Source organism: Apostichopus japonicus, chromosome 1 (genome assembly GCF_037975245.1).
Source record: "Apostichopus japonicus isolate 1M-3 chromosome 1, ASM3797524v1, whole genome shotgun sequence".
NCBI lineage: Eukaryota > Metazoa > Echinodermata > Holothuroidea > Aspidochirotida > Stichopodidae > Apostichopus > Apostichopus japonicus.
Genome location: NC_092561.1, coordinates 18,820,701 through 18,833,822, shown reverse-complemented (window position 1 = coordinate 18,833,822; position 13,122 = coordinate 18,820,701). Strand labels below are relative to the sequence as shown.

General features: G+C 37.5%; 1 protein-coding gene across 4 annotated transcripts in view; it reads right to left on the bottom strand.

Annotated features, from left to right (window-relative positions):
* The window catches only part of LOC139970074 (uncharacterized), a 29,814-nt gene extending 17,571 nt beyond the window's left edge, over positions 1-12,243 (bottom strand). The window contains exons 1-4 of one of the 4 annotated variants that reach the window (XR_011793925.1): positions 11,899-12,243; positions 4,197-4,232; positions 3,245-3,280; positions 2,279-2,545 (exon numbers count right to left, since the gene is read on the bottom strand). Coding sequence is in view for 3 of the 4 variants with exons in the window: in XM_071975712.1 (XP_071831813.1) it covers positions 2,279-2,545; positions 3,245-3,280; positions 4,197-4,224 (331 nt within the window). In the remaining variant the exon portion in view is untranslated. Of the gene's footprint in view, positions 1-2,278; positions 2,546-3,216; positions 3,281-4,196; positions 4,233-11,898 lie in introns of those variants that run through there. The other 3 variants (XM_071975712.1, XM_071975721.1, XM_071975729.1) reach the window with 3 other exon arrangements.
* Between the last annotated feature and the right edge of the window lie 879 nt (positions 12,244-13,122).

Below are 13,122 nucleotides of genomic sequence, written 5' to 3'. Positions count from 1 at the left end.
CCGTACAAACCCCCAAATAACTTCAAATCAATGTAACTCCTACAGCTACAAAATCACATGCAAGTCTGACAACAGTTTTAGTCAACTTCCAAGTAGGATAGTAACATTAAAAAACTAATTGTTTGGTATAGGCTACGAATTTGTATCTCATAAATTTGTACATTAGTATACGGTTAACAATTTTGATGTTAAAACACTTCATTAATACTCTTAGCTCTACTTTTTTCAAGGTTTCATAAATAAGCCCACTCTTTTAACGCCCGACAGCGAAACTCTTCTTGACAATATCTTTATTAATGTGCCAAATAAAGCTTTATTGTTTGGTATTATTACGTACGATATTACCCTATTTTAAAACACTATCCTAAACAAACACAACATAATTTTTCAACACCAGTTTGATCTACCGTACATGCCATCACACATCTTACAAATAAATTGAATGTTTTGAGAACAAAAATAAGCGTGTGGTATTTTCCTCAATCTCTCAAAAGCTTTTGATACCTTAGATCACTCTATTCTTACATCTAGCTTTCTCACTATGGTACTCGTAGAACTGCCCTAATCTGGTTAAAAGCTACTTATTTGGTCGTTCTCAGTTTGTATCTATATGTCTAACTACCATTTTCCATTGGATGAAATGAAATGTTGTGCGCCTCAAGGCTTGATCCTAGGGCCACTACTATTTATTATTTACATTAATAATCTTCCTAACTGCACTACCAATTTGGACTTTACCATGTATGCCGACCACACGAATATATTATCCAAAGGAAAATATTTGAACACACTTATAAATATTATTAACACTGAAATTCGTAAAGTAATAACACGGTTTACTGCTAACAAGCTTCATCTTAATGCTAAGAAATCTGTCTGTGAATTTTTTCATCATCATAACAAAAACAATAATCAATCTTAACGATATAGGCATCGCTTTTCAGAATTGCTTAATACCTGTTCCCCATTCTACAAAATGCCTTGGTGTAATTTTAGTTACTGCACTCTCATGGATTCCTCACATTAATGTTGTTTGTAACACAGTAGTGTATATATTATACATTTGTATTTTCTGGCATAAAAGGGTGGAATCAGCTGGTAATTAACATCCACCATACCATCAAATGATAGAAAGAGCTACCATGTGCTACTTTGCCATTCAACTACCGGACTGATGTTGAACAAGTGAGTTAAATTTGTCCAAGTATACAATGGAACCGGAAGATTATTACCTATACTTGAAATTACTCACTTGTGGGCAGCAACCAGGTATTTCACTGATTATAATTTTACATTATATCAGTTTTATGCAAAATTGTTGTCAATATCCAGAAATATGTCTTCATATGTTGAATACAGTCACATAAATGCTCTACAAACACATGGACATTCTCGTTTACCTAACTGAGCTAAACGCACAGCTCTGCCACCAACCCCTTTTAACAATTGTTACTAATGAAGGAAACAGAAATTGTGCTTATTCCCTCTAAAATAGTTTGACAACTTACCCTAAAAATTTTTGAGTCATTATGTGAACAAGGTTTTCAGACTTTGACCTATATTGACGTTAACTTCCTTCAGTGACTCTTGAACCCTACAAAGAACATCAAAGTTCTTAAATTCACTAAGCTTTAAGTACATAATGAGTATCATATTCATTGTGGCTTTACTTTTATCAAGTTTACACGAAGTTCAGATTTTGACATCTATTGACCTCAAATATCCTTTGACATTTCCCAAGAACAAACACATGTAAAAACTTAATAAGAGGCACCCACCTACGACGTCTATGATTCATCAATTTAAGAATAATTATTGAATTAACTTGTTCATGATTTCAGGTTTGACTCCTTTTGTCCTCAAATGACACTGAACCCCAACCGCAACTGCTCGAAGGATAGTAGCCGACCCTTTAAGAGGCATTCACCTACTACCCAAGTATGACATGTCCACTAATACTACATATGTTCGGTAAGATTATTTACGGGTCTTTTTTAGCGAGCTAAAGTGACCATTGACTTATAGCTAGCCAATAAAAAAATCAGCCAGTGACTTACTAAGTGTAATCTACTTCCCAAGTTCATGCACCATATACTGGTGAGTGAGTTCATGTTTACGAGACAGGTATTGTTTCTACCAAGCTCTATTGGCAGAATTGAACTTATATAAGAGATGACCATTGACAGCCCAAATCGATGTGTTGTCCCAGCGTTTACACATTCCTTTGTTCTATTGTGCACTGTTTAAATAAACACTGAATTATGATTGTATCACTTACCCTGAGGGGCAACTTCCATACGTCTCTTGAATTCACTCCGAACGTCCTCCTGTATTCCACATAGCTTCAATTGGTTCAAGGCTTTAAGAAGCCTTGAAATGTCAGTTTCTTTTATAATACCTCTATCGACAAGTTTGTTGACAAATCCCAGTCCATCACCTTCCAATTTTCCACTCAATGCCGGCGGAAAATTAAAGTAAGTTGTAAGTTTTTTGATATCAGGATTGGTCAGTTGATCAGCTACATATAGTTTAAAAAGCCCAAATCCTGAAGGAAAGCAACATGCACAAATACTGTTAGTACTGATTGTTCATTGTTATATATTATCATATTCCACTCAGTACACCAGCAGCTACAAGTAAGTTGTATTAATTGTCTGCAATTGACAACAAATTCAACTGTGATTGAAAACAAATTCAAACCAGCAAGCTAGGTAGCTTTGTGATTACTTGTCATATAATATGCTCATTTTCCACATAACCACATGCACATCTCACAAAATGTAGAGCAAGTTAGTTCACTTTGTCCAAGAATTAAGTGATAACTTTTGTGATAACCAAGAAGTTTACCAGTTTGCATAACTCCCTTGTGGTCATCAAAGGTTTTTTGGGGGACAAAGATGAGCCTGATTAAACATGCACTCATTGAATTATACTGTAGTTTTCACAGGGTGTTCAGACTTTGACCTCTGTTGACCCCAAATGACCATTTAGTAAATAAGATGAATGCACCAACCAAGTGTCGAGGTCATCTACAATGAATTATTTGAGTTGCAGTGTGCAGAAGCAAGCTTCACATACCAGGGAATAATTTAGTGTTCAAATTTTGTATAGCAGTTTTGCGAGACCTGAAGTTTGTCTATTGTAAATGCTATTGTTTATGTGCACTAAACTTGTTGTTAGTATTGGAACCAAAATTGATTCACAAAGAAAAATTACGCAAGTATTTTAGTCTTCACATTCATACCAGTTGGACTTCCGTCTGTTCCATCCATGTCACGTTCTGCCAAAGGAAAAAAGAAAAATATTACATCATGTGCAAGTTGCCAAGCGTATAGCTAGTTCGTTTTATTGTACAAGAATTTCTATCTTAAAAAAGTTTGCAACCAGTCACAACAGACTAAATATCCCAATAAGAATGTTGAAATTGTGTCCATGGGACAGTTGGAGAACAGAACAGAAAGCCAGTTTCATTATTGATTCTTTGAAACAAACAAACACTTTGTATACGAACATTAAACAGTAGCACTGCAAACAAAGAGTGTTCACTATTACCGACTTCAAATGATCAGCAATGTTCTTGCAATAATGTGATCCCACCACTACCAAGTATGAATTTCATCCAAGCTTCTTTTACTCACTAATGTGGATCAACATGCATATTATGATGTTAATAAAGATTTACTTCTTGGAATTTTGCATTTTCTATGTTTTCATATTTGACGTAGGCTGACATCACATGACCTTTGAAATTCATAAAACAGGTTAGAGCCTGCAAGTTGACCTGTTGACTGTTATACTGAACTGACCTTTGACCTTCATCCAGTTCCAATAAGGTTTTTGGGGGGACAGAGATAAGCCTGATTAAACATGCACTCATTGAATTATACTGACGCTTTCACAGGGTATTCAGACTTTGACCTTTGTTGACCTCAAATGACCATTTAGTAAAGAAGATGAATTCACAAACCAAGTGTGGAGTTCATCTACAATGAATTATTTAAGTTACACTGTGCAGAAGCAAGCATCACATACCAGGGAAAAATTTGGGGTTCAAATATTGTATAGCTGTTTTGGGAGACCTGAATTTTGTATATTATAAATGTTATTGTTTCTGTGCATAAAAAATGTTGTTAGTATTGGAACCAAAATTGATTCACAAGACAACTACGCAAGTATTGTAGTCTTCACATTTATACCAGTTAGACTTCCGTCTGTTCCATCCATGTAACGTTCTGCCAAAGAAAAACAAATGATATTACATCGTGTGCACGTTGCTAAGCGTATATTCAGTTCGTTTCATTGTACAATTGTACACATATTTAAAAAAGTTTGCGACCAGTCACATCAGACTATACATCCCAATTAGAATATTAAAATTGTTTGGCAAGTTGAATCTACTGCTTTAAACCTGCAAGCAATTATTGATTTATAAAGTTTGGTCGATCTTTTTCTGGCTTATTGTACATCAATGTAATCACAAGACATGTAATCATGCTAATTGAGTTGAAACCTTTCTGCAGTAGATCACTATAATTTATCGGCAGAGAGACATAAACTTTTGGCACAGGTCTTAAATATCTAAAACTTTATGACAACAAAGTTACATGGTAATATACTGTAACAAATGATGATTTAATTTTACATGAACATACAATAATTATACAAAACAAACATGATCAGGTATTAAAACTGCACGACTAAAGAAAAAAATCCAAACAAATTTGCTTAGTGATTGAACTTGCTCTATTTTATTTCATTTGCCAAAAAGATTTTTTAGTGTTGGCCATCACTGACTTAACACACTACATGGCAGCGGTGTGTCTTACGTTCATAATGAGGGCTACAAGATGATGTTCTTTTTCCCATTGTTCAAATCCACGTCTGCAATAATCATTACCATAATGGGCCCTTATGGTCATAGCTGCCTGCTCTTGTGAAATCTCTCCTAGTAATTCTTAACTTACCACAAACCGCGTGTTATATTTCATGACCCTCTAGTTATAATGGATTAGTTCGGCCAATTACTTCTCTGATGCTTACCAAGTATGATACCTGTGATTAAATAGTCTGCAATGTGCCTGTGATGGGCTGAGCCAATCTTCAACTTTACATCTCAATTTCACTTAACAACTTTGTAATTCTGATTTTAAGTAGAACCCTTTTGCCTTTCTAGCACTTTATTTAAGTAATTCAACAAAATTAAGGCAGCAACCCAACATATATGACAGGAAAAGTATATAAAGGCAAACAACAAATATTTTTGTGTAAGAGCAGTTGTTCGCAGGATTCATGTTTGTCCCTCGCACACAAGGCCCGATGACACATCAAGACAGTTTGCACTACAGACGGACGGAATCTTCAATTATTTAAACAGATGTGCTTCCAAATGAAGAACTGGCTGAAAACTAAAAATGGTTTGGTGAGGGAAAGAAACATTGTTTACTAACAATATGTTGTAAGGGTTCCTGCTTTTTGGACCTGCTACAAACATACTTTTTATTTGTGCTGGTAAACTACAGATTTAAATGTTATGTACTTGATACTGTGTAGATGGATGGCATTATTGTATTCTTTGGATGTTCTTTAAACCTTGGTTACATCAATATCGTCCTTTTGAATGTTGCATGGGCACTTTTTGTTGCTGATTTTAAGGCTTTCTAGTATTCAGCGCAGATTATACACATGGACCTCCCCAGATGGACAATACCGTAACCAAATTGACTATATTCTTGTTCGTAAACGGTGGCAAGGCGCAGTTAAATCAGCAAATACATTGCCAGGTGCTGACTGTGGCACAGACCATGAACTGTTAGTTGCCATAATTCATATCAAATTGAGGAAGGTCAAGAAGCAAGATAGAGTCAACAAATACAGCCTGAACGAGAACCCAGAAAGATACAACATAGAGGTCAAAAACTCCTTCGCAGCACTAGACTTAACTGAGAGGGAACCGGATGAGTTGTGGCAGGAGGTAGAAGACATCATGAAAAAGGCAGCAGAAAAGAACATCCCAAGGGCTAAAAAGCAAACAAAAAGCAAGTGGCCGTCGAAGAAAGCAATTTAAATTGCAGATAAAAGAAGGGAGGCAAAGAAACAAGGGATTCACAATAGAGAGTTCCGACAACTGAATGCTGATTTCCAGTATCAGGCAAGGAAGGACAAAGAAAATCATCTGAATAGAGCTTGCGCTGAAATTGAAGCAGACAATCAAAGGGGGAGAACAAGAGACGTTTTTCAAAAAGATCCGAGACATCACAGGAGAGTTCAAACTGAGGGTTAGAAGTATGAAGAGCAATGCAGGAGGTGATCTCTTTGAAGAGTCACTTGTAAAGGAGAGATGGCGTGTTTATACAGAGGACTTGTACAGAAGTGATCATAATATCACCAAACAATTTACGGAAGGGATCTACGAAGATGAAACACCGATAATTGAGGAAGAAGTCAGAAAAGCTGTAAAGTCACTAGCAAATAGAAAGTCTCCGGGATCGGACGAATTACCCATTGAACTCTTTAAGGAAGTGGGTGATGAGGTCGTAACAGTAATAATTGTAATTTGTCAGCGAATCTGGTGCACAGGTGTTAGGCCAAAAAGATGGAAGGAATCCATATACATCCCGATTCCGAAGAAAGGTGATCCCCGAATTTGCTCAAACAACCGAACGATAGCACTCGGGACCAAATTGCCAACCTTCGATGGAATTTAGAAAGGTCAAGAGAGTTCCAGCGTCCCGTTTATATGTGCTTCATTGACTGCAGTTAAGCTTTTGATTGTGTTGACCATCTAACACTGTGGACCATGTTGACGGAAATGGGAATTCCCAAGCACCTAGTACATGTGATTAAATCATTATATGATGAACAGGAAGCGAAAGTTCGAACCGCATATGGGGATACAGAAAGTTTCAAAATCGGCAAGGGAGTTCGACAGGGGTGTATCCTTTTATCTTACCTTTTCAACCTTTATAGCGAGTACATAATGAGACAAACCAATCTAGACAATGTAGAGCTAGGGGTGGAGATATGTGGCAGAAGAGTCAACAACCTCAGATACGCTGATGTCACCACACTGCTCACAGAAAGCAAAGAAGAGCTCCTTAATCTGATGGAACGTGTGCAGACACATAGCGCTCAGGCTGGTCTACACCTGAACCTTAAGAAGACCAAGGTTATGTGCACAGAGGAGCTGGACGAAATTATTCTAGATGGAAACAAAGTTGAAATAGTACAACGACTTTAACTTTCTCGGTTCTAGAATTGATGACAATGGTACCTTTAAGGGAGAGATTGTGAGACGGCTAGCTCTTGGAAGAGCTGCTGTGACGGGGCTAAACAAGATTTGGAAGGACAAAGCAATTTCAATAATAACGAAGAGTTAACTGATGAGAGTACTCGTTTTCCCAGTTGTGCTTTATGGGAGTGAATCATAGACAATAGCAAAGGGAATGAGAGAAAGAATAGACAATTTGAAATTATGGTGCTGGCGCAGGCTATTGAGAATCCCTTGGACTGCACACAGAACGAACATCTCGATTATGGAACAAATAAAACCCTCACTTCCACTGGAAGAATAGATCCTGAGGCAGCAACTAAATTTTTTCTGACATATCTTGCGAGCGGACGACTCCCTGGAAAAATCAATAATGATGGGAATGGGTGATGGATCACGGAAGAGGTGCAGGCCACGAGCACGATGGATGGATGGTGTCAAGCAGGCGACTGGGCTGACTCTGGATGGACTGCGAGGGGCAACCAGGAGCCGGAAGGATTGGAGGATGAAAGTCATGGTGATCACCAGGGGTCGGACACGACTCGACGGCACAAGTTAGTATGCATTACGTTTATATCTGACTTTACCTTGAAACTTTCGAGATATATGAGCCTATTATTGTCTGTGTGAAAGTCTCAACTGTAACTTCCAGCACTTTTCTTTTTGCCTATATTTTCGTGTGTGCTTCTCAGTTTTAATATACCTGATGTCTATCGAATATCGCTTTCTTAATAAACACGCTTTCAAAGGTTTTTAAGGTTCTTCTGCACATTTCATAGCAGTTTATGTTTATTTGCCATTTTAAGTCACATACCATCAAATTTATGTGAGATATTATTATTTTTTTGCATTCCATAAATTTCTTTCGAGTTACTATGTTCCCCATACTTAAACTACTTTGGTGGTACATTTGCATCCATCCGTCCGTCCGTCCGTCCGTCCGTCCGTCCGTCCGTCCGTCCGTCCGTCCGTCCGTCCGTCCGTCCGTCCGTCCGTCCGTCCGTCCGTCCGTCCGTCCGTCCGTCCGTCCGTCCGTCCGTCCGTCCGTCCGTCCGTCCGTCCGTCCGTCCGTCCGTCCGTCCGTCCGTCCGTCCGTCCGTCCGTCCGATAGCTAGTTAGCTAGCTAGCTATCTAACCTGGATTCCACCTTTGGTCGACATTCTACGCTTTAAGAGTGTACTATAGGTCAACATTTTCTATAGGCGACAATTTGCTGTAAAAGGTTTGGCGCGCTCATGTACAGCCAGTAGTGTGCTTTTCAGAAACGTATGGTGGAGCGAAGTTTGTCTTAACAGAACACTTGTGTCAGGTGTTACATATATAAAACATATTTAGTCTTAAACTGTGTGGTTATGTGCTGCATTGACACAGGTTATAAGAAGATGGTTGCTGTTTTGATAATTAAGTTCATTTCAATTTTATGTCTATAGAATATTGTATCCACAATCATAAAGGTTGTTCCAGTTGGTTCCTTTGACGAACATATTTCTATCATAGTGATTTATTAAATACTATGTCCACATTTTTCAGTTGCATATGTTTATTAATGGTAAACCTTGATTATTCAAGAAGTAAGCTCATGCGTATGCAAAAGAGGGTGTGGAGAAACTTTAAGGAGCATATAATACTGGATTGAGAACTATAAAGTGGATTTTTTTGTAAAATGCAAGAACTTTTAATTAAAGTACAAGCATAAGTTGCACAGTGAAATCTAGATACTGCATCAAATTCATTCGAAACCCCTGTTGTGTTTACCTGTACCGCAATCGAGAGGATGCTTGATTGTAAACTTACTATATAAGTTCCACAGTGCCATAACCTCTGCAAAAGTGAGTGAAAGAGAATTCACAAGTCCTCTGTTTTGTTTGTTTTTGCAACTATTTGTGGTTCTATATATGCCAATTCTCTGACTCTATTCACATTTTATGCTGTTCCTATTTTTGGTGGAAAGTGTTCCCTGTTGACCATGCTAGATCATTGCCATTACATTTAGGGCATGTGTTATAGTCTGTTTTACTTCAATTGTCTGATCTTAATAATTATAATGCTAATATATGACAATTAAAACAGCTACAGAACAATTCAAAGTACCTGTTGTTTCAGATGAGGCTTACAATTTGTACTGTACCTAGCTAACTGTTTGTAATTAGAAAGATATGTCTTAGGAATGTGGCAGAAATGATGCATATGCTATCAATAAGAAATCTTAAATGTTTACACAGGTTTATGAAATTGAGCTTTTACTAGGGACTGCCATTATTTGAAATATATGTTGATAAGAAAGTTTTAGCATGTTTGTTTCCAGTAGGATATTTTATGTTCATATGTTCACATTTTTCACCATGGTGTAAAATTTGTTGCTGCTTTTTGCTACTATATGTTACATTACGAGAGTTTTCTGTATTCATAAGAGAGTTTGGTTTTGCACAAACATCTAGGGGGGAGGGCTGCATATTAATACACCGTGAACTGCAGATATAATGTAAGAATTGCTTTAGTTTTTCAAGATTAATATCTGGAGACAACATGTAAAGATCTTGAAATTATTTTCCTTGCTCATCAGTATTCTACGGTTTCACTATCCATATGCAGTTGATGTCATTTGGTCGTGATCAGGGTTGTCACCAGACCATTTTTAGAGCCGGGTAATTTGTGACAGTGATCCGCGGGGTTAATTACAGTTAAGCTGCGTTTTGCACTGAATCGCGCTAATCTTTACCAAGTTATACTTATTGGCGGTACTGTAGGCTAATTTGTGCCGGGCGGTAAGGCTGAAATTGACCTTGAGTACCGGGCGGAAATTTTTAGAGCTGGGTAGCACCGCCCGGCGCCGCCCGGCGTGGTGACAACCCTGGTCGTGATCATTGCATGATCATTGCATGGGGCATGTGTTCGGAAGTTGTGTTGCCTAGATTGACCTTGTGTACTGGTACACATGTCACAGAAAACACAAGTGGGTTAGTATTTTTTGGGGACACCTTCACTCCTTTGTGTCTATAATAAGACACATGTAATAACAAGCTTATGACATTTTTGAATAAACCAGTGTTCCTGAAATATAATGCTTTTGTGTTCTTGTTCTGTGGGTGGCTGAATTTTTCAATCAGCATTGTTTGACCTTTAGTAGTTTTCTGAAGCTAATAAGTTACAGCTTACACTTTGCAACTTAACATGTCCATTTAAATTTGTTTTCAGGAGGGCTTGTGAATTACAGGGAAAGTTCCTCATGCTAACTGTTAAATATTGTAACCAGATATACATATTTTACTAGCCCTTTCATTACCATACCAGGAATGCCAACTAAACAATTTAGTCCTCAGTTTTTAGAGCAAATAGACTTAACAATATTCCAGTACAGCATATATATATATATATATATATATATATATATATATATATATATATATATATATATATATATATATATATATATATATATATATATATATATATATATATATATATATATATATATATATATATATATATATATATGTATATATATATATGCAGGGGTAGGAGCCTGATTTTAATATTTTATATTGAAAATATATAAATGAAAATGTCTGTCATGGGCAAGGTATACACAGTACTATGAAAGGTTCGGTGGAATTGCAAAATTGAAAGCAACAATCTTTGTGGGATTTTAAGATTGAATCTGCTTTAGAAATTCATCGTGAGCATTTACATTTTGTTTCCATATCAGGCTAATAAGAGTAACATAATACTTGCACAGTCCGTCGCACCTTACCAATGGTCTATTGTTCGCATTCATTGTGCCTTGGTTTACTGCCGTAAGATTGGTTCAATTTCATTTCATCTTCCACAATACTAATATCCCATGATTGTGTGTAGCCTAATACCACACTGAAGCCAATGGAAAAATCTAACTATGGTGCACAGGCTTCGTGAATGTAAAAATGCCATTCACGGTAAATGATGTGCGTTCCCAAATATCCCAACCTACTCACAAGGGTAATGTCAATGACTACATAGGCACACTACGGAGGTATGTGTCACACGGCCCAGCGCGGGAAGATCGCTGTTTTACTGAATTTTAGAATTAGTATCACGGGAAATGTTTATTGTTATTCCATATTTATTTCTAATTTTTTTTCTTGTATGTAACGTTCGTAAACGAATACGGTGTAAGTGTCTTCTTTCATTATGAGTTCGACTCAGTTCGAACGTTTTCTTTTCTGCTATCACACATATTCTATACAACTTCTCTGTGCAAAGTTTTATAAATGGCCGAAAGTTATATCGCCGGTGTGTATCGGTTTATATCATAACGAATGGTGGTTGTGGAATGAGAAAGTGCCCTCTGATGTTGTGCCCCCCCCCACCTTTGGAAGCTTCCTACCCCGTTTATATATGTAATATAGTAAACATATACGAAAGTATAATTTTGGCCACATTTTCTGGATTCTCGTGAACAAGTGTTAAGCATGGTTTCCACTGTGTGTTACCGCCGACTGCCGCCCCGCCAAAAGTACTTCTCTTTGTTTCACCACGTTAGTCTTATGCCAAAGGAACCAATAAATACTCCTAAAATTTGATACAGATTACGACAGTCACGTCGGATACGCTTATCAATGATTTTCTTAAAATTAAAATTTCAAAGGACTTACAGAAAATACGCTTATTGTGGACTTCTCTGGCAGCCACTATCTCTGTGCTTCCACTGTTAGGTACACTTACGTACGTGTTAGCGCTTACAGTATGTATACGTAAAAGCATGGAGCTCCATGGTAAAGGCAACGGAAACGGTTGTGTTATATGACGAGGTTCAGTCGGTAATCTGACCTGGTGACCCTCATTATGTTCAAGATATGTGACGTGACGCTTTTTTTGAATTTTAGCACTAAATTTGAAAAGAAGACAACAAAACTTTACAGCTGAATATCTCTTAAAGAAGTGGCATAACGATGATTTCACTCCCACACACACACAACAAAACAACATGATCAACTTGTAAGAAACTTTCGAAAAGAAATTACACACTTACGGCGGGTCACAACCAGAGACGTAGCCAGGAATTCGAAGGGGGGGGGGGGGAGCACTTCTTGCGATTGATATGGATTTACAAAGTTGTATGCAAGACTATCTGAGCGGAGCGCCACCATCGGTTGGCGCGGAGCGTACCAGAAAAATTTTGGTTTTACAAACCCCCCAGATGGCCGGAAACAGCCCTTCCCGAGAGTTCATTCTGGTTCCCTGGCCTCTTGCTAACTTGAGACACCTCATTCAATATCACTTGTAAACCCAAAAAATAAACGATTGAAAATAGTACGTAATTTAATACTACATAATGTATTAAAATTAGCAAGGTACATGTACAGAGTATGTCTTACTTTTCAACTTCTGATACTTGTAGATACAAAGATAGGCCAGAAATGTCTTTGATACAACTATAGCCAGTAATTGTCTTTGATACAACTGTAGCTAGTAAATGTTTAAGTTAGCCAAATAAGAGAAGGCGAGAGCTATCCGACGATTGCCATCTGATGCAAATTTCTCAACTGTTTTCTCAACTGACATATTATCTGCGTAAACGGGTTCTTAACTACATGTTAAAAAACTGACAAGATCGGATCCTAGTCTTTTTCTGCGGTTAGAGTGTTGAATGAAACAGCACGCGATAGAAATGACAGCCTAGATGACAGAAGAATAGGTCACCTAATTTAGCCATGTTCTTGCTACGTTCATTTCAAGAGTTTTTCCTGTTTATAGACTCTTAAACTCGTCCAGCAAGCTTATGGATTTGAATTATGGGTGTTTTTAAAAAAAAAGATAACTTGGCCAAAACAAATGTAGGCCCGGGCCTACAGTGCTACATACTGGCTACGCCCCTG